The following is a 19,779-nucleotide window of genomic DNA, read 5'->3' on the forward strand; positions in this document are numbered from 1 at the left end:
CTTCAAATATAACTTCTATCAATACAAGGACTTAAACTTTATTAGAAACAGGTCCAACCATAACTAATTTTGGGTGGTTAGTCCTCTCCACTACATGCCTTTTTATTATTTTTATATTTTATAAATGCGGGATACGCTACTAGATACAAGTAGAATGTATCTTTCTGGTGAGAGTGTTTTATCTTATTATTTAGTCTTCAGTAAATGTGGTGACACATGCTGCTATAGTTATAAAAATTATTATCTATATATATACTATTATAAATAAAAAAATAACACATATTATTATTATTTTATATTTTGATGTTGGATGATTAATACATACTCAGATTAAAACTAATAAATATGTGTCAGTATATAAATAAAGACACCAAATCTATATAAAACAAATTTCCTAGTTATTCATATAAACAGCAACACAAATGTGAAAACTACAGCTCTTGTGATTCAACTATTTTGTTTTTAGAAAAAATAAAATTCCTTTTGAGTACAAGTACAACATCATAATTGATCTATACTTGCATTCAATGGAACTGTACACGCCAATAAAAAACAATCGAGAGAATAAATGAAACAATATACAGAAGCCAAAAGTTCAGACGAGTGTAAATGGGAAAACAAGCATCAATATTACCCAACGAGCCGGCGCGAGAAGCCTTAATCCAATTCCGGCTCCCGAGGGGACTGTTTCTGTACTTTGGATCATGATCCTAAATTTGCAATCTCCAGAGGATGGGTCTTTATTCGTGACAACTGAAACATTTGGGAACTTGCAGGCACTCTCAAGCTGATTATTCTGTTGATAGTAGCTGTTAAATGCATAAGAGATGTTCCCACGTGCATCCAAACTTCCACAGGAAGTCCCATATCCTAGGGCAGTGCAGTCTGCATTAGCACAAGCATAACTCACACTCGGTGCAACTTCTGGGTCATCAAGGCTTGCCAATGGAGACATAACACACCATTGCTGAGATAGATAATGTACACCAGTTGCTGGTACCAAACCATTCAAACTTCGTGTCCCTAACGTCAGTGTATACTTGGGCTGTCCGTCGAAGTAAAATAATCCCCAGTGGCGCTCAAAATTGCCTGGTTGAATGCTTTTGGCATCTTCATCTACGAGGCTAAATAAGTAGGCATCCATGGGGCCAGGTCTCTGTGGGGTCCCTTGCCCTGCAATGATACGGTTCATAAATCCTTGGTTGAACTCCTGGGCATATTTCAAGTTGGCATTTTTGTCTCCATCAGAAGGCCACCCAACTTCTCCGATAATGATGGACAGGTTTCCATATCCATTTCTCTGCAATGCATATACAAGTGTATCATGATTGGCATCAAACACATTGTTGTAGATTATTCCACCATCATTTATTGTAGATGAATTGCTGTCAAAAAATGCATAGGGAGTAGGGAAGTTCGGATCCTTATAAAGGCTTATGAAAGGATAGATATTCACAGTAAATGGAGCACCATTGTCACTCAAGAACTTGACAATTGACAGCATGAGGTCATGGATGTCTGATCGGAAATCCCCACCAGATGGGAGACTTGTTGAACTCTCGTATACATCAGCATTGAGAGGAACAGTAACTTTCACTTGGGTGCTTAATCCTGCTTTTACGAGTGCGGCTTGGATATTTTGGAGCGCGGGAAGTGTTGTCCCTAAAAAGCTTCCATTGTATGTTGATAAGAATGGTTCATTTCCAACTGCAACATACCTGATAAACAACTATTTAATGAATTCCATGTGTCAAATGCTTAAAATTATAGACTGTATAAAAGGCAAAGCACTCCTGTATTCTAATAGTGGGAAAGAAAGAAGTATTATCTGATACATTAGACCAGTGCCTTGATTATTACAAGCCAGTATCAACATTCTGCTAATGTAATGATATAAAGATCTGATATCACATGGTTATCTGCTATTCATTCATCAACCGTGCACTTGATTTTCACATTATTTTGGATAAGAAAGGCTACCATTCCTTCAACTGAACCCTTCATAGGGTACTATTTCTTCAACAATACACTTCATTTTAAAGATTCAAAAGCCGGAAAAAATTGGACAGCTAATAACCTCATCCTATTCCCTATAAATAAATTCATGATTTGACAATTAAGAAAGCTTTCTCAAAACTGGTTTATGGGCTATGAGCCTTTCATATGGTTTTAGTTTTCAACCAATTTATCACCTAGCTGTTGACTATGTTTGTTGTTAATTTATATTTCCATAATTGAAGTTCTTCTTGTTGACAGAACCATGGATGTGACAATCAGGACCTGTTGCCAACTTGGCATAAAGTTCAATTCACATCCGTCACAAGAGAAAAGTTATGCGTTTAGTAAGCAAATTCTACATTCCCTTTTGATTGTTAGATGGAAGATAATATCTGTGAACCAACAAGTTTCGACTGAAAATAATATGAAAATTGTTGCTCCAATTATAGTAAGAATATTCCTATAAAATGGAGAGGATCATTTCTAGAGAATCCAAGTATAGGTGCAAGTATGCAGAACTGTCTGGAAGGAATCTGCGTCTTTAATGAAAGTAAGCATAATTAATTTAAACTAAAACTTCGAGAATTCGTCAAAATAATAATAAATCCTAGAGAGGGTTAAGAATAAGGAACACAAAATGCATAATACAAGGACCGATCATAATTCAGAGTATACATTTGAGACTGTGTTTTAAGTGGACAGTCGGAGTAGCAAAGGATTTCAGAGCAGAACATATGGTGCTAAAGATGAGAAGATCTATATGCTACTAGTATATATGACCCAAACGAAAATCCATGTCTTGTAAGTTTGAAGGTTGCGACATGATTCTAACCGCTCTACTAATGTTGACTTAGTTATCTATGTTCGGATGGGGAGTCTTATCATTCTTCTTTCACACTCGGCCATTATAGTTCACTTATCTGTAACTCTTGATAGTATTTCTTGGAAAGACGATAAACAAACCACAATTAAGGTTTTTTTCAGAATTAAGTTATACATCGAGCACCTAAGATTGAAAATTATTAGTCCACCATAAAACATCTATATAGTAGCAGCCTTCCATGAAATTAGGGAAGTCTCTTGAAACAAAAATTTATTTAATTTGTGAAGGGGGCAATAATAAGAGAGAGGGAGAAAGGAAATACCTGATGTCTACACCGCCAGAGGAGATATAAGAGGAGATGTTCATGGCAACCCAATTCTCAGCTGCTTCCATATTATTAGCCAAGGTATAAAGCATATCGTTGGGAATGCCCACCATGACCTGAATCCCAGAATGACCGAGAGCACTCAAAGTAAAAGAATGGGCATCAAAAAGCTTAACCTTTTGAAACCCATTGTCCTTGAGCATTCTCACCACTGTTGAAGGGGGCAAAAGGTGTGTTGCCTGTGTTCCCCAGTTTACACCAATCCCAGTTACTCTTACTGAAGCCAAGACTTGAATACATAACCACAAAAGGCCCGCAAGACGCCCCCAACTTTGAATGGATGCCATACCTTCTCAATTGGCAAGGAAGCAAAGAGTTGCTGACAGAAATAAATAAGAAGGTGGTGTTTGCTTTTACAACAATAGCGAAGCAAGCAGAAAATCCATCCAGCTAGAACTCTCGCTCACGCCAAAACGAAAGATGAAGTCCAGCAATAATTGAAGAGAAAAGAAGGAAAAAGGAAATATAAACACAGAGTAGATAGTAAGTAGAAGAGGAACTATTATAATCAAACACCATAAAGGCAATCGGAAACCAACAGAGAAGCACTGACTTTGCAGATGATGAGAACTGAGACAACAAGTCAGGAGCTGTACTGTACTTTTAGAAAGTTGGTATTTTACACGTCTGACGCGAAGAAATTGACAACTGCTCCGACTCGGGATATTGGCGGCATGGAAGATAAGTTGAAACCCAATGGGCCAATACAGTAGGAAAGTTTGGTGACCCAATAAATCACTTGAGATGGTCATGGGCTAAAGTTTTAATATCAATATTTAAGGAATTATTGGGGAATAAATTACGGTTTTATGCATCCCCATTCCCCAAAATAATTATTAGTAGAAGAAACACCAGGGCAAAGACTTTTTCTGCGTCTTCTCTTTCTAAGAGAATAGGATAGAGAATTTGGTTTATTTCACTATCAGATTCTTCTTCTTCTTCTTCTTCTTCCTATAAGGTAACCTTTCTAAATTCTTCATTTCTTCTCCTCTCTCATCACTTTGCTTTTTGCTTTACAGTATCTCTACTTCAATAAGTGTACTACCTATCTGTTCCCCTCTCCCTTAATCATTGTTCTATTGAATTTCACTCTAATTTCTCAACTTCATAAAACAAACAAACAGTAATGGATTTTACTTAATGTATTGATCTAACTGGCACAGACATCAAAAAGTCATATGGCTGTATCTGTTCGTCAAATGTCTCTTATTGTAGCCACCCTGGGGGCACTGTCCTTTATTTTTGGGATAGTCGTAGAAAATAAAAGGGTATGAAGCTATCGTTGAATTAGGCTAAGCTATTTGCTTCCAATTCACGCTAATCCATCCCATCAAAATCAGATGGTTTTGTTATTTTAATTGGGCTGGCTTTATTTTTAGCTTGCAGCTGGAATTCCTATTCCTGGAAAAAGTGGTGTTGTTTGCAAGTATCCTTCTGATCCCACTATTGTCTTGGGATATCTATCTTTTGCATTTCTTTTATATCTTCAGTCGCTGGCTATCTCTCTCTCTATCTTTTATCCTTATAAAGGCAAATCTGTTCCTCACTCTGCCCTCTTTTGAAGTTCCACTTTCTCCGTCTTCTTCAGCATGTCCTTGTAAGCCTACTTTTTTCTCATTTTACTTTCGCATTATTATTATTATTATTATTACTATTATTGTTTATTATCTGTTTACGGCAATCATTGTGGTTAATTTTGAATTCCAATGTGTATCATTCCCACCCCATAATTGCCAAGGTGAAATCTTAATTTTCATTTTAATCTAACATCCCGAACCCCCACATAAACACTTCTCTAGATCAGTACTTGGTTTGTTTCGGGCCACGCTAATCAAGTATTAGCAAAATACCAGTAAAAGAGGTCCGATTTATACTGACTGCTGCCGGAGAAAAAAGGAAAAAGAAAACAGTAACCTTCCTTTTCTCTTCCTGTTTCCTGAGTGGTCAGATCAAGTAAAAGAGCTGTAAATACCATGGCTGTTTTTCAACTTCTTGTTGGTCTTTAAAACCATCTATACCTTTCTCGATCCCTCCCTGATGAGTTTGCGTGCACTCCCTCAGGTTTACTGGGGGATTAGCAGCATTTTTGCTGTTATGGCCAACAGTCACGGAGCAGATTCAGTCGACTCGCAAATTTCAAGGTAATCTCTAGTCAAATTGCCCGTCTGCTGGGTGGTAGTGCATTTGTTTCTCTTGATTCGGCACTCTTCTGGCTACTTTCCCTTATGTCAGCCGATAATGCCCGAGAAGGCTACTTTGACGAGGTGGAAAGTGATTGCAAGGGTGAGCATGGTCAGGTTCTAACAGATGAATATGATGATGATGATGCATCCGCACATCTCAAGGGCGCTGCATAAGTGGGATGGCCTGTTGTATGTCTTTGGCTTTAGATTCTCCTGTGTCTATTTGCTTCCAATTCACGCTAATCCATCCCATCAAAATCAGATGGTTTTGTTATTTTAATTGGGCTGGCTTTATTTTTAGCCTGCAGCTGGAATTCCTATTCCTGGAAAAAGTGGTGTTGTTTGCAAGTATCCTTCTGATCCCAATGTTGTCTTGGGATATCTATCTTTTGCATTTCTTTTATATCTTCAGTCGCTGGCTATCTCTCTCCCTCTCTCTCTTTTATCCTTATAAAGGCAAATCTGTTCCTCACTCTGCCCTCTTTTGAAGTTCCACTTTCTCCGTCTTCTTCAGCATTTCCTTGTAAGCCTACTTTTTTCTCATTTTACTTTCGCATTATTATTATTATTATTATTACTATTATTGTTTATTATCTGTTTACGGCAATCATTGTGGTTAATTTTGAATTCCAATGTGTATCATTCCCACCCCATAACATAATTGCCAAGGTGAAATTTTAATTTTCATTTTAATCTAACATCCTGAACCCCCACATAAACACTTCTCTAGATCAGTACTTGGTTTGTTTCGGGCCACGCTAATCAAGTATTAGCAAAATACCAGTAAAAGAGGTCCAATTTATACTGACTGCTGCCGGAGAAAAAAGAAAAAAGAAAACAGTAACCTTCTTTTTCTCTTCCTGTTTCCTGAGTGGTCAGATCAAGTAAAAGAGCTGTAAATACCATGGCTGTTTTTCAACTTGTTGGTCTTTAAAACCATCTATACCTTTCTCGATCCCTCCCTGATGAGTTTGCGTGCACTCCCTCAGGTTTACTGGGGAATTAGCAGCATTTTTGCTGTTATGGCCAACAGTCACGGAGCAGATTCAGTCGACTCGCAAATTTCAAGGTAACCTCGAGTCAAATTGCCCGTCTGCTGGGTGGTGGTGCATTTGTTTCTCTTGATTCGGCACTCTTCTGGCTACTTTCCCTTGTGTCAGCCGATAATGCCCGAGAAGGCTACTTTGACGAGGTGGAAAGTGATTGCAAGGGTGAGCATGGTCAGGTTCTAACAGATGAATATGATGATGCATCCGCACATCTCAAGGGCGCTGCATAAGTGGGATGGCCTGGTGTATGTCTTTGGCTTTAGATTCTCCGGTGTTGCATAAATAAATAAATAAAATAATTACCATTTATCATTTCAAGACAATTTTATTTTATATATGGGAAGAAATTTATTATTGAATTAGTTTAAATATATTTTATTTTTATTATTAAGAAGAATAATATAAAATTAATTTAACTTGTTAAAAAATTGATTCAAATCATTAAATATGTAGCTAAAGAATATTTCTCAATCCCAAAAGGGAGAGTGATGCTAACATTCGTTTCACATCTTCCCGTGGCATTTGAATGTTCAGTATGCCACGATCAAGCAATAAATTGGGACAAAAAGCTTGATTTTGCTTCTTGAATATTCAGAAGGCCCATAATTGTGCAATAAGCTTGGAGAGCAGCTCAATTTGGTTCCCAAACTAGCCTCCGCCTTTGCCAGATTTGACCTTTCTGGCTTAATTAACAATTCTACTTCCGATTTTGCCTTTTTGGTAGTAGTTGTTGGTTCTCTAACATCCGCTACTTTCATTACCAAAGGACTCTCTAAGAAATTGATCTCTCTAAAATCTTTCTTTTTCTTTATAACGAATCTAACATGAACAGTGAAAAGCAAATGTATAAGACCAAATGCTAAAAAAAAAAAAAGTAAAAAAAAAAAATCAAACATTCAATACGAATTTTGTATGCGCAAGGCAGAAATGGAGATTCAGACATTTAGCAGTGGAGATGGGTGGGAGAATGAGAGAATTGGGGAGGGGGGTATTTGAAAATTTTCAAGCGACCGATACCTGCTGTATATCTTTTGCATGTCTTCATTTTGAAGCTGTATGGCAACAAAATTTGGATCGATTCTCAAACAATCGACTACAACCACTTTGAATTCTCTTCTGAAACTTATGTACTGCATGCTATTTGGATGCTAAGAAGACAATTTGAACATTTTCATCTTCCGGTACAATTCAATGCCATAACTTGTACATAACCTCGACTGTAAGAACCCAACACATCTTGAAGCCTGTAAAGGCAGCATAATTGTCTGCGATGTTCTACTTCCTCTCAACTCAAGACACAGGTCAAACACCTAAAACCTTTTTTCCCCCCTACGCTTGGTGTTGCTGCAAACGACTCGTTAGGCTAAAGACAGATACATGCGAAGAATTGAGGAAAGACTACAGACCGACCCAATACGATCGTCCATTGCTGTTGTGGACAGCTGATGAGCTGGGGGATGTCACACACCACTCATACCAGACCTACATCATAACCAATCACTTAGATTTGGATAATTTATTTCTGCTTGAATGCACACAAAAGCTTGCATGTATATCAAATTCACGATTATCAATCTGGTCTTAAAAATGCACGATTGGGCAGATATCTCCACTTGCTTCTCTAATCTGATAAAAAAAACTGTGTATTTCATATTTAAATTTACCCTACCTTTAAAGGACCACAACAACGCCAAAAATGTACTTCTAAAGGAGAACCAGGCTGCACGCACATCGGTGTCCTTAGAGGGAAAAATATTGCAAACCTAAGAGCAGAGAAAGCAAAACAGGAACAATCAGAAACGTTAGGCATTAAAGAAAGAACATCATATTATGACAACACAATAATTTGGCTGCAGCATGCAATCAATGAAGGAAGATAGAAAGCATGCCAAGCAGACTAAGAATAAATCAGTGCTTATTAAAATGATAAAAGAGGCTTCTAAAATTTAATGGTCCAATATGACCCTGTAAATAATAACCTCAGCTGTCAATAAACACATAAAACCATTAACATGCAGAACTGACACAGTTGAAATATCATACCAGCTGAACATATTTGGTGTTGCTGTTGATGGTTCAATACCAAGATGTACATCTTTGTATAGCTTTGCATCAAAATAGCCAGCAAATCCTACAATAGGAAAGAATGTAGAACAAAAAATTTCATCAGTAGCAATCAAGCATCCAAAAATTTGACAATGATGATTACCATCACTAGGAAATAAGCATTTTTGTCCTGACAATTAAGAATCACATATATGGATACACCAAGCAAATCATTGGGAGTTAGTTTCTTATTTATTGAGCATGGAAATTGATAGGAGCTCAGATTTGAATTATAGAGGGAACAGAACAGTAGATGCTATAGTCTATCTCATTGCTAAAGCACCTGAATAACAAATTATAATGCACATGACTTTTTGGACCTCAATTTTTAAAAAAAGCAGGTCTTCTTGCAAATTCCTTTTTTGCACTATTTCCAAAACTTCGAGGACTTGAGATTATTATCAAAGTTGCAAAGCGAAAAAAAATCAAAGGAGCCAAAGACTAGTATTATTCATCGAGAACAAGAATAATATTTTGTTACAACATACCATGCACCATGGCTGAGCCAATGTCATTTGCTATCTCAAACTGCAGCTTTCTGTAGCGTTGATTGCTTTTCTTAGTATTGTAATTTGGATGAGTAAATGTAAAGACCTATGCAGGGAAAGTTGCATGAGAATCTAAAACCAACAGATCCAGAATATTGTCTGATCAAGGTTGACGCATAATAAAATGATTTGAGGTGTTAATTGAAGATGATCATATCAGGTCTCATCAACAAACAGCCTAAAAATCAAGGACTGCTCATACCTAAGACCTAGCATGCTATGCAAGAGAAAGCTAACTAATTTGATGAGCCTAGGTCTAATCATGGTCAGTGTTAACAAACCAGATGGCTTACAGGTTGAGAAGGAGCAAGCCTTGCTACATTGTGCAATTTGACAACATATGCAGTCTCAAAGTGCACAAGATCCTTATGTGATTTAACCTGCAACATAACCACAGGCCATCAAATAATCTGCTTCAAGAAGAAAAAAGAAGGCAACATGATAAATACAAGGGACACACATCATTATACAATTTTGAAGCTGTCACAGGCTGGATGAAACTTGTGTACCTGCAAAAGAAGCATTACATTTTAAAACTCATTTAGATCTCCAAAGAAATCTTCCAGGGGCCCACTTTGATTATCAACTCTCAAAGATATATAATAGCCACCAATAAACAAATATCAGAAAATAAGTCCGGAAGAGTTGCCTTAGATATCAGGTAGTTACTACATATGGTATAAAATGAAATTTTACTTAGAAACAACTTGGTTAGCTTCTAGTATTGTAACTGTTACATGAGGTGGTAAACTGTTTTTTAGGGCAGGCTTCCAAGTTCAAGCCTCATTCCTGCCATGTTCATGATTAAATTTATTTTCTGGATTTCTACATTTACTTACCTCCCACCACCGACACAATTCAAATCTTCTATTCTACACACAACCACTCAAAAAAGCCACCCCGAAATCCCGTCCTGTATCTTTCTAAATTCAGCCCTACTTTAAAATCTCAATAAATTGATAGTTCTTCTTGTTTCTTTAGTATTATGGTGGTTCTTATACTTGTCATGATCCAGATGTAAACCTAAGTTTTGGTCTTTCACGATCCAACTCTTTGCTGGTCTTTATTCCTGATCTCCACTCTCCCATGCTCTCTATAGCTGATTTGAAATATTAAGTTCTTTAACTCTATTTACCATAGTTCATAAATTGACTCAATGGTTTCGGTTCCCACATTCGACCACCATTAGCATCCAGAATCCCAAATCAGACCATTTGGTGAAATTACTTTACATAATAACTGATTTTTGCAAGAAATCAATAGAAACATTCAAGCTTACAGTTGATGACACAAGAATAGGTTATAAACCTATGCGGATTTCAGCAGCAAAACCCCATATACTACCGAATTGGAAAAACTAGTCAAATCAAGCTCATAAAAGGCCATTTATCGGTGGCACCATTTACTGATCTCTACTGATCAAGAAATCATCCGTACTACCACTACATATTCACAGTGACAAACTGAATTCTCATTCAAATTGCAAAAAGTTTTTCACAAATTGCTCATTATATGAAAAGGGCATATAAGCATAAAGACTGTTGAGACAAACAAGTGCTGTGGAGCAGTTTGAGCCGTCTGTCTGCTAGCTCTTCTATGGGTGGAAAACTAAGAAACCAACTGATTTTAGGACAGCGTTTGGCTTAAGGATTTAAAGGGTGTTTAGAATCAATTCGCCGTATATGTATTGTACTTGTTCATTATAAATAGGATGGAGCTGAAAGGATAGGTTGCTGGAAATTTTGAAGAGCAGAGAAAAGGCAGAATTGGAAATCAATTGAAGGAATAAAGTCAACTGGAACGTCAGTTGAAGGAGTAAGGGCTGGATATTCATTAAGCATTTAAGAGACTGACCTTTGAATGATTTATGTATGTGGGATTTACAGATACCATATTATTCAGGCTGCTGTTAGCAGTGCTCTTGATCAGTGTAGAAGTAGTAGAGAGAGGACAGAAGAATTATTCTCGCAAAAAGTTTCAGATAGAGATCAAAAGTCATTGTTGTTCTACGAAGAAATTCCAAAGTAGGAATCAACATTGCTAAACAGGATAATTTCATTTCAATTAAATGAAAAATACTAACTGCCAAGGACCTCTTTTTAAGCAAACATCCCTCTTCCTGGTTAAGGATCGTTAACCTTAGGTCCCAAGTGAATAATCCCTTTCCTGTTAAGCAACAGATGCAACAATCTTTCTCTAATAACTATTTACTATCCAGTCCAAGGAGTAGAGAGCACGTGATTTACCAGCTTGTAATGCCCTTGGGTGGCTCAATAATTTTCTAATGTAGGCTTTGACAGAAATCACTAAGTTCCAGAACAGAAAGAGTGGATGTTGAAGGACCATAACAGAATGATCACTTAAGCCAATAACATGAATACACAAGGACAAATCTGCACCATCTGACCATTGATTAAATAGTGGAAAGATGGAAACTCATGCCTTCTAGGATGACCAGAAAAAAGTTCCATTATTCTCATACAGGCATCAGGTGGCACATGAAATCACTAAAGACAGGTCATCAGATGGCACATGGTAGAAACAAACCTCTCCACACATAGAGGCACATACTCCAAAAGTGTCAACACATAATTCACCATAGTTATCCATAAGGGATGGAAGAATAAGTTTAAATTAGTTAGAAAACAAAGAAGTTTATACATACGATGATGGTATTGAGATTCCATCTTGCTTCAAAAACCTTTGGGCACCATCAAGGCACTCCGGTGACAGCTCATTGTCGCCAAATGAACCAAGCAACTCACTAATCTGAAGACCAATAAAACCAAAATAAAGGAAAAGAAAAGGAGAAAAAAAAAAAGAAGACAATAAGCAGGTAGTTTCTGGTATTCAGAAGTACATCAAACTAAATAGCTAGACAAATATACAGTACCAAAATATCAGCTTTCTCAGGAGCATTCCAGTAACGCATATCACAAGAAATTATGGTAACAATGCCTTCCCAACCCTCCAGCTTAACCAAACTCTGTTGCAGCAAAGTCAATTGCACCTCTGAGCTCATGAATGTTTTAATAGCGAAAAGAACTTGAACGAAAAGAATGATTAAAGTGCAAAAATATCATGTAAAAGCCAGTTTGTTTCTTGATAAAGTCTTTCATTTGCACCATACTTCAATCTATCAGTATGAGAACGTTTCCTACATTTGGGCAAATTATTTTTATTCCTCACAACCTGAAATGCAATACTTACATGAAGTGTAACCACTGCATTTGGATTTTTCTCCACTGCATAGACTTTCACCTTCCGCCCTGTTTCTTCAGCTGCCTATAGACAAATAGAATGAAGCATTGAATAGGAAAAGAAAAGTTAAGAGATGCAGAAGTCTAGTCAGAAACCTGCAATGATGCCCTAACAAGAGGTCCCCGTCCTGCTCCTACTACCATCAGTACCTTGCCACAATTACATACAAAAATATAGTGAGCTCAACAATTTCACCACATCATATTTATGGAACACTATGTGAGATGCACTAATGGAAACATAATCTAAACACAAGCAACTCGAGAAGACCTGGAAAGGAATATAGGTTGGTAGCTTACAGTGGTAACACTTGCTTCATCAGGGACCCTATCCAGCAGAGCTTTACAGATTGCCCTTTGATACTAGATAAATACAATACAAGCACTTATCTCAATTATTATTCATAACAGGAATTCTTTAAACTAGAAAGACAGCAACAGAGAGAAAGAGAGGAATTTTCCTGCATAGATTATAACTGGTTTCATATGCATGGTAAGGATACAGAAGTAAGATGGCCGAAAATTTGTTAAAGGCAAATATTCATGGATCCCATGGCATCTCCATTACTATGTAAGCCAACCAAATGAAGTGAAGCGAAGCTGAGCTTTCATATATTCAGGCTTGGTTCAGTACCCATAAAGCCTAGCACATACTTGGCTCACTTCCAAGTGCTCAGTTCATTCGTTCTTTTTACTCACTATGGTTCACCTATAGAAGCTGAGCCATATTCTACCCCAAAAGCTAAGTTCCTTTTTTTTTAATTGAAGTAATTCTAGCTTCAAGTAAACTTAAGGCTTCTTATCTCTTTGAAATCAGAGGAAGACAAGGATTAAATAGAGGGCTGAAGATTTCCATCCTGCCTCTATTTCCAGTGGAAAAACTTCCTTTTTTCTATTCCTTTCATTTTTCCCCTTTCACAGTCTCTAAATATCAGTGCTATTCACACTTCTAAAATGACTCATTCTAGTCACATGACCAATCATCACAAAAATCTGACAGCAAATTAACATTAAGTAAATCTCAACCATATACATAGCCAAATTGTCAGAGTTTAGAAGATGATAACTACTGACAACTAACTTTAATAATCATAAAAAGAAAGAAAATAAACAGTTTGAACAATTAATTGGAGAACAAAAAATATTTTGACAAGCATAGAAATATAAAGTAATTGACCTGAGCTCAACAGATTGTTCATTTAAAATTGGTCATTGTTAATGTTTTAAATAAAAAATTGTCAAAACCATTGACAAGTTATTTGTGAAGTGCACTAATTTACACCCACACTTGTGTCATTAGGCATATGAAACCAAAACACAGTCAAATGCATTACTAAACAACTCAGCAGTCACCATTCTGATTTCATTATATCTGTAGATATTCATACCTGGATGTATTTCACTGAATCTTTCTCAAATGTCTCATAGGTTTGTGCCTCAAGATTATCCATTAGTGGCTGAATGAAACAACAGCAAATTTGATTGTTGATAATTCGACGAGCGAGAGAATTTAGCAGAAATTGACAGAAATATTGCAAGATTTAATTTCTTTTAGATGTCTGTCAACAGACCACAGAAAAGAAGAAAAAGAAAAATCCTTAATCAAGAGATCTCATCACAAATTGCAAGCCACAAACTTACTTGCAACGGAGACTGTAGAAAATCCCTGTATCCAAGCTGGCATAAGAGATTAAAGGATTCAAAAGGCGATAGTAGGAAAAAGAAAAGGAAAAAAAAAAAAAAAAGTAAAACAACACTTTAAGCTGGGTGTGCACATTTGAGTGAGCAGGCGCGCATGAGTGACAGAGGGAGAGAGAGAGTACCTCAAATCGCTCTTGTTCAGGAAGGGGATCCATCCTTTGGAAAAGGTAACCGACATAGTCTAAGTATGGCCTCAAAGGATGTCTCTGCACAGCTACAAACACAAAGATGAACTAAGCCCAAGCATGCAAGAACCTATAACATGCATTCAGTAAATAGAACGCCACAATGGAACATCAGAACCAAGATTAAGCATAAGTATCAGCAGTACTAGCAGGTACTCACTTTCAGTGTTATTATCCAAATTATTGGCAGCTAAATCTGAGCTTGCCCTTGGGATAGTATGTACAGATTTTCCAGAGATAACAATCTGGCAAGATATTTCAAAGCATCTAGATTAGTAATTTGCATCACAGCAATTAACAATTAGAACTGAAACAAGATTGAAACAATTAGTGGTACCATATATCATAATAGAAGATCCAACATAAAATCGAAATGTATTGAAGATGAAACCTAGGAAGTTTCAAAGTGAAAGTTGCGCCTACACGACAAGTATAGCACAAAATTCCCAAATAGGAATGCCCTTTTTCTCCAGGAAAAAGTCTGTATCCTAGGTTAAATTTTTAGCATAAGTTACCGCCTCTGGGATGCATAGCCACTTGTGCAAGAGACACCAAAAGATGCTAAAATTTTACGTGCATAATAGCATTGACAAAGATAGGAATTCACATACCTGTATTGAATGATTGAAGAACCCAGTAATGAGCTTCTGGTGCCGCTTCGAGAGGCAAGGATAACCCCGTGCATTTGTTAGAAAAGCCTAGTAAATTGATAGTGCGTTCATTTAAAACCAGGCAAGTATAGAAGCAAGATGGAATTACTTTATTTTATTAAGAATATCAACTGAACCCAGGATATGCTTACATCAGTATTTAAAATGGCTGCTCTAACAGATTCTCCAAACCAAAGGCCAAGTGAGTTCGTCGATGGTAAAGAACTCCTAGAGAACAAGCAATAATTATCAAAATTAAAAGACTAGCAGGTACAATTTGACTAAACAACAAAAACATTTTGAATCAGAGTTCTGCTCACAAAACATCAAGTGCAACAGCTAACTGACTGTGGTGTTCACAAAGCATGCGAAATGAATTCCATTGTTCCCAGGAATCAATCTGCATCAAAAACAAATCATCAGAAAAAGGTAAATATGACAAAAAAGATGTCCAATTCAGTTGTCACATATCCTAATTCCCACAAGCTGTACGGTATTCAACGAAAAGACAAAGCCAATTACCGTGATCTGAAGATTTCAAGTCCCAAAGCTACTCATTCTAGAGCAACACATATGCCCAAAGAGATCTTTATTGACCAATATTTATGGTTAGTACCATGTCCATCTCACAGGAAGATAGAGGGAAGCCTCTATTTCATTTGAGAACTAAATTTGCTTCCTACTGCTTTGACTTATACAACTATATTATCCTTCTTACTGATGAAAGATTAGAAGAAAATACGAATTTCTCACCAAATTAGTAGAGTTCACATCTGTAGAATCCTCTTCGGCCTTCAACAAAGGAATCCTAAGCCACAACTGTGATAGTGAAGCAGTAAAAATGGACAACAGTGAGGAAGATTGATATTAAACCAACAAAAAGAAAAGAGAAAATAAATACTTGGATTAGAAAAAGCACCTGCATATTGTTCAACCCCTGTAAAATCTGATTTACACACCTTGCATAATTAGCACAGGATGCACCCTTAGGACAAGGAAGAAGGCATGCCTGCAGCAGAAAATCAGAAAGTTGACACCATTAACTCTTTAAACAACTTCCCTGCAAGATCCTATAGCATGAGAATATATCATAATACCGCAACATATCACAACCACTAAGATTGGCCAAAAATAACGGAGAGATGGATATCTGAAAATTCAGTTTTCTATTAGATGGCTAAAAGTAGGAATAAGAGGATTCTAGTGGGTTCCTATTACACGTTCAATTCGTATGAAGGACAAGCTTTACAAGCTGGAAAAGCATTGGTTTTGAATTGGTCAATAATGAATAAAGAAGGGATCATCTTATCTTTTGTATATATTCATTCCCTGTTTTTCTTCCACAAAGGTAAATTACTTTGTATGGGAACTCATTTAACTTTATTGAAACACATTATTACTTTACCCCTTCTAGCAAACATGAAACAGTAATTGTGCAGGTTGCTTTAACCAAATGAGCAATTTCAGGTTTCACAATCCAAAAAGTTCCAATGTAAATTCATTCTGATATTAATACCTGTAAGGAAAGATGATTAGCCCATGCTATTTCTTGCTTCAGAGTAGTTTCAGAATCCATCCGAACAGTTTCATCTTCTGAGTCCAAGTCAATCCATGAACTAATTTTTCCTGAAAAACAATAATAACCAATGTGGTAAAAGTGCTTTCCAAGCAAACCAATGGCTAAAAAATTGACCACAGGCAAGCAGATCTAACTTGATTAAACACTCAAGAGGCGAGAAAATAAAGGGGTCAGGCATAAGAATGAATCACAAATTGTCTCAAATCATAAAGTATTCGCAATAAATTCAATTTATACGCATCACAATAAAATGAAAAGGCAGTAAGGTGCAGTATATAAACTGCTGGATTGAACAATAAATGGTATGCAGCATTACAATGAGATCTTATAAAGCAGTAAATGCACTAGTTATATGACCATGGAAGAAATACATCAATCTAACTCAGGCATCCCATCAGAAAGGTTCATTAAATTGATGACCATTCATGTGTGAGATACAAACTACTAAATCGAACAAATTAAATGGTATTCAGCACAATAATGAGATATTCTGCAGCAGCAAACAAAAATTACATGACCATGGCCAGCAGCCCATCAATCTGACTTAGGCAACCTATACTAAAGGTTCATCTGATGCTGAAAATTAATACATATTATCATAAATCCACAGTACTTTCAAAAATGAAAAAAAAAGACCAAACTGCCATAATAAAATGGCAGAGATATGTAGGTGATGCTGTTAGAGAATTACAAATTTAGGAATTATTTTGATTTAATTATTTGTTATGAAATTCATGTTTTTCTTGTACTTGTCAATTTAGGAAGTTTAGGATTTAGTATTGTTTAAGAATTCCATTCTCATTAGAAGCAATCATCTTATTTAGTATTTGGTTAGTAATTTAAGGTTTAGAGGTTTCCTAGACTAGAATTTTCAATCCTAATACTGAGGATTATTTCTGGGTTCTCTCTAAACCCATGTAAAATAGCTATTATGAGGTTATTTTATGGTTTCAATGAGTAAAAATATTAAGCTTTGTGCCTCTCTTTAGCTGTGTACTTTAGTTTATTCGTGTGTTTGTTGTAGTTCCTTAGTGATTCTACATCAGTTTGTTATAGTTCCTCAGTCGTTCTACATCCATAAGTTACAACTGATTTTTCAGACTTGAAGATCACTTCAAGAGTATGTGTATTTATTTTTACCTCTTTGTTGTATAAATTTACCGCCAAACATTTACCACTTAAAAAAAATGTGTCCTTGTTTTTCTGCAACGTGGAGGAGAAACCCTGAAAACTTAGTGTTATAATATCAACATGAAACTCTCAACTCAACTCAACTAAGCTTTAATTCCAAGTTAATAGGGATCGGCTATATGAAACTCTTTTTCTTCGCTTCAAACAATGTTGGGCTACATTTTCAAAAAGATACCACTAGGTCTTCTTCTACCACTTTTTCTATGTTGGTTTGGATCTACTTGTTCCTTGTTTCACTCTACCAAGCTTACTATGTTTGACCTTTCTAACAGAAGCTTTAACAATTTTGCAGCTCACATGCCCCGACACATCTCAATTGACATCCTCTCAACTCTCACCTTCTCAATGGGAACCATCCCTGTCTTTTCCCTAATACACTCATTCAGATTCTATTCTTTCTTATATACCCACACATCTATCTTAGCATTCTCAGTTTCTCATTCCCAAAACACCCATCTTAGAGACATATTGCCCCTTCATTTCCTAGCATTCACTACCTTACATCATAGCAGGCTGTATTGCAATGTGCTAGAGCTTGTTTTTCTAACTTAAATGGAATTCTGTGGAACAAAAATTCCCCAGTTAGAGTAACTTCATCTTCTAACAGAATAATGGGTTCATTTTCTAATAGAATAATTTGGTACCAAAGTAACATTATCTTGGCATCGTATCATAACATGTTGACTGACCTAATTAGAAGCAAATGTAAGCACTAAAGCAAACTTTTGTGTATTAGTCAATAGAAGCATCATATACTCTGGTACGTACTCAACGGATAGGAGAAACGATTAAACATGTGAGCTAAAGGCCAATCTGACCATAAGAGTTCATACCCACAACATGACTGCTCCATTGGGAGGGGCTCAAAACTAAGTCTGACCCAGAAAATGGCAGAACATGGATTCCACCACCATCATCTTTTTCCATCAAGCTCGGTCTATAAGTGGGATTCATCTGTGTCATGAAGTTATAAATACGCATCAGCTTCAATATAAAAGAATGCTGCAATGTTCCTTGCTCAAATCTTGATATGATGGAAAGTCATATAAAATAATATTTGTTTTTCATAATGTAATCAAACTTTATGCAAGGAATTATGGCACAAAAACCTAGCAGAAAACACCAAGATACAGCTGGAGGGCTGTTGATAACATAGTGGCACAAAAGGAAATTACTATAGTACAAATTGCGCAAAACAGAAGCTGTAGCACAATTAGCAATATAAAAATGTCGTTGGCAGCCTATCAGCAAAGGTAATCATGAAAGGCCACCACATATTATGTGGGTGAGCCTACTATCATTCACATAATAATGGCCATAAGCTAACATGTGAATGGCTAACTAGCCACCAAAGTTGAAACAGAACTAATGATTCTATAACCAAAAAGTAGAGAATTTGAAGACCAAATCCATGAAAACATAGAAGAAATGCAACGAGAAATTGGAAATGATATTGTTTAATAATTTTTTTTGAGAATGGTTATTAATAAAATGTAAACAAACATGGTTCAAGAGAGAAAGTGTTGAAACAAAAACAGAAATGTAGCTAATGACTTGAACGAAATCGAAATGTAGTTAAGAAGACAACCAGAGGAGCAAGAACGAAATCGAAACCGCCAGTGGAAAGATTGAAAGAGAGAAGCTGCGGCATGTTCTCGTCAAACTCGGTTTCCACTCCACAGTATCGAGATTCGCTCTTTTCCCATCCTGCCCTTTCCCCTAGAGGCATTTTCCTTGCTCTTCTTTCTTCTTCTTCTTCTTCTTCTTCTACTGCTAGTATTAGGGCCTTTGTAAGTACATCCTGCCTTATATATTTATATATATTTATATTTATGTTATGATAAAGAATAAATAAAATATAATTCGATAAACCGGTAGTAGTATAGGGTTTTTTTAGGGTTTATGATCAGTGTCTTGCGCTCAGTACTGGCGGTGGTTTGTTTTCATTTTCATGAGCCGATTGCTAGTTTCTAATATCTACAGGCAGCCCAACCCAAATGGCTAGAAACAAGTGCCTATTCGGCTAGTTCAGAGGCTATAACTACGGGGTTAACTAGCAATTTGGCCCCTGAACTTATTCTCGGCGGCAAGCAGTCCGATAATTTACCCTTTTGACTTAAT

At 36.5% G+C, this 19,779-nt stretch overlaps 3 protein-coding genes across 4 annotated transcripts; 1 reads left to right on the forward strand and 2 right to left on the reverse strand.

Annotated features, from left to right (window-relative positions):
- Window positions 1-380: 380 nt before the first annotated feature.
- LOC8282107 (glucan endo-1,3-beta-glucosidase 5) lies at window positions 381-3,823 on the reverse strand. 2 transcript variants are annotated; one of them, XM_015724651.3, is made up of 3 exons: window positions 3,144-3,823; window positions 1,457-1,718; window positions 381-1,300 (listed from the first exon to the last, which is right to left on the reverse strand). In XM_015724651.3, the coding sequence occupies exons 1-3, from the start codon at window positions 3,491-3,493 to the stop codon at window positions 596-598; spliced, it is 1,317 nt and encodes a 438-aa protein (XP_015580137.2). In that variant the 5' UTR covers window positions 3,494-3,823; the 3' UTR covers window positions 381-595. The 2 variants fall into 2 exon arrangements, with proteins under 2 accessions (XP_015580137.2, XP_002528007.2); XM_002527961.4 differs by having other exon boundaries at window positions 381-1,718; window positions 3,144-3,822.
- Window positions 3,824-4,030: 207 nt separating this feature from the next.
- On the forward strand, window positions 4,031-6,807 carry LOC8282109. Its single transcript, XM_025158935.2, is given in 5 exon segments — window positions 4,031-4,474; window positions 4,586-4,803; window positions 5,268-5,369; window positions 5,371-5,912; window positions 6,379-6,807. Coding segments are annotated over 4 exon segments (603 nt in total). The 5' UTR covers window positions 4,031-4,384; the 3' UTR covers window positions 5,564-5,912; window positions 6,379-6,807.
- Window positions 6,808-7,315: 508 nt separating this feature from the next.
- LOC8282110 (protein arginine N-methyltransferase 1.5) lies at window positions 7,316-19,669 on the reverse strand. The gene is made up of 23 exons (XM_002527964.4): window positions 19,247-19,669; window positions 18,492-18,612; window positions 16,405-16,514; window positions 15,808-15,897; window positions 15,642-15,707; window positions 15,209-15,288; window positions 15,041-15,116; window positions 14,850-14,936; window positions 14,399-14,483; window positions 14,176-14,267; window positions 13,994-14,029; window positions 13,741-13,809; window positions 12,653-12,715; window positions 12,449-12,502; window positions 12,303-12,377; window positions 11,986-12,078; window positions 11,758-11,861; window positions 9,553-9,601; window positions 9,386-9,472; window positions 9,033-9,138; window positions 8,482-8,569; window positions 8,108-8,201; window positions 7,316-7,920 (listed from the first exon to the last, which is right to left on the reverse strand). Exons 1-23 carry the CDS (start codon window positions 19,385-19,387, stop codon window positions 7,837-7,839), a joined length of 1,950 nt encoding a protein of 649 aa, XP_002528010.3. The 5' UTR covers window positions 19,388-19,669; the 3' UTR covers window positions 7,316-7,836.
- Window positions 19,670-19,779: the final 110 nt, after the last annotated feature.

The sequence above is a fragment of the Ricinus communis genome, chromosome 3, assembly GCF_019578655.1.
Source record: "Ricinus communis isolate WT05 ecotype wild-type chromosome 3, ASM1957865v1, whole genome shotgun sequence".
Lineage (NCBI taxonomy): Eukaryota > Viridiplantae > Streptophyta > Magnoliopsida > Malpighiales > Euphorbiaceae > Ricinus > Ricinus communis.

Coding starts and splice junctions, on each gene's coding strand:
- LOC8282107 (XM_002527961.4), bottom strand. CDS start 3,493: ATGGCATCCATTCAAAGTTGGGGGCGTCTTGCGGGCCTTTTGTGGTTA. Junction 1,719..3,143: donor TCTGGCGGTGTAGACATCAG/GTATTTCCTTTC, acceptor GTTGTTTATCAG/GTATGTTGCAGTTGGAAATG.
- LOC8282110 (XM_002527964.4), bottom strand. CDS start 19,387: ATGCCTCTAGGGGAAAGGGCAGGATGGGAAAAGAGCGAATCTCGATAC. Junction 14,484..14,849: donor TCTTCAATCATTCAATACAG/GTATGTGAATTC, acceptor ATATCTTGCCAG/ATTGTTATCTCTGGAAAATC. Junction 12,378..12,448: donor TTGTTAGGGCATCATTGCAG/GTTTCTGACTAG, acceptor ATTTGTCTATAG/GCAGCTGAAGAAACAGGGCG.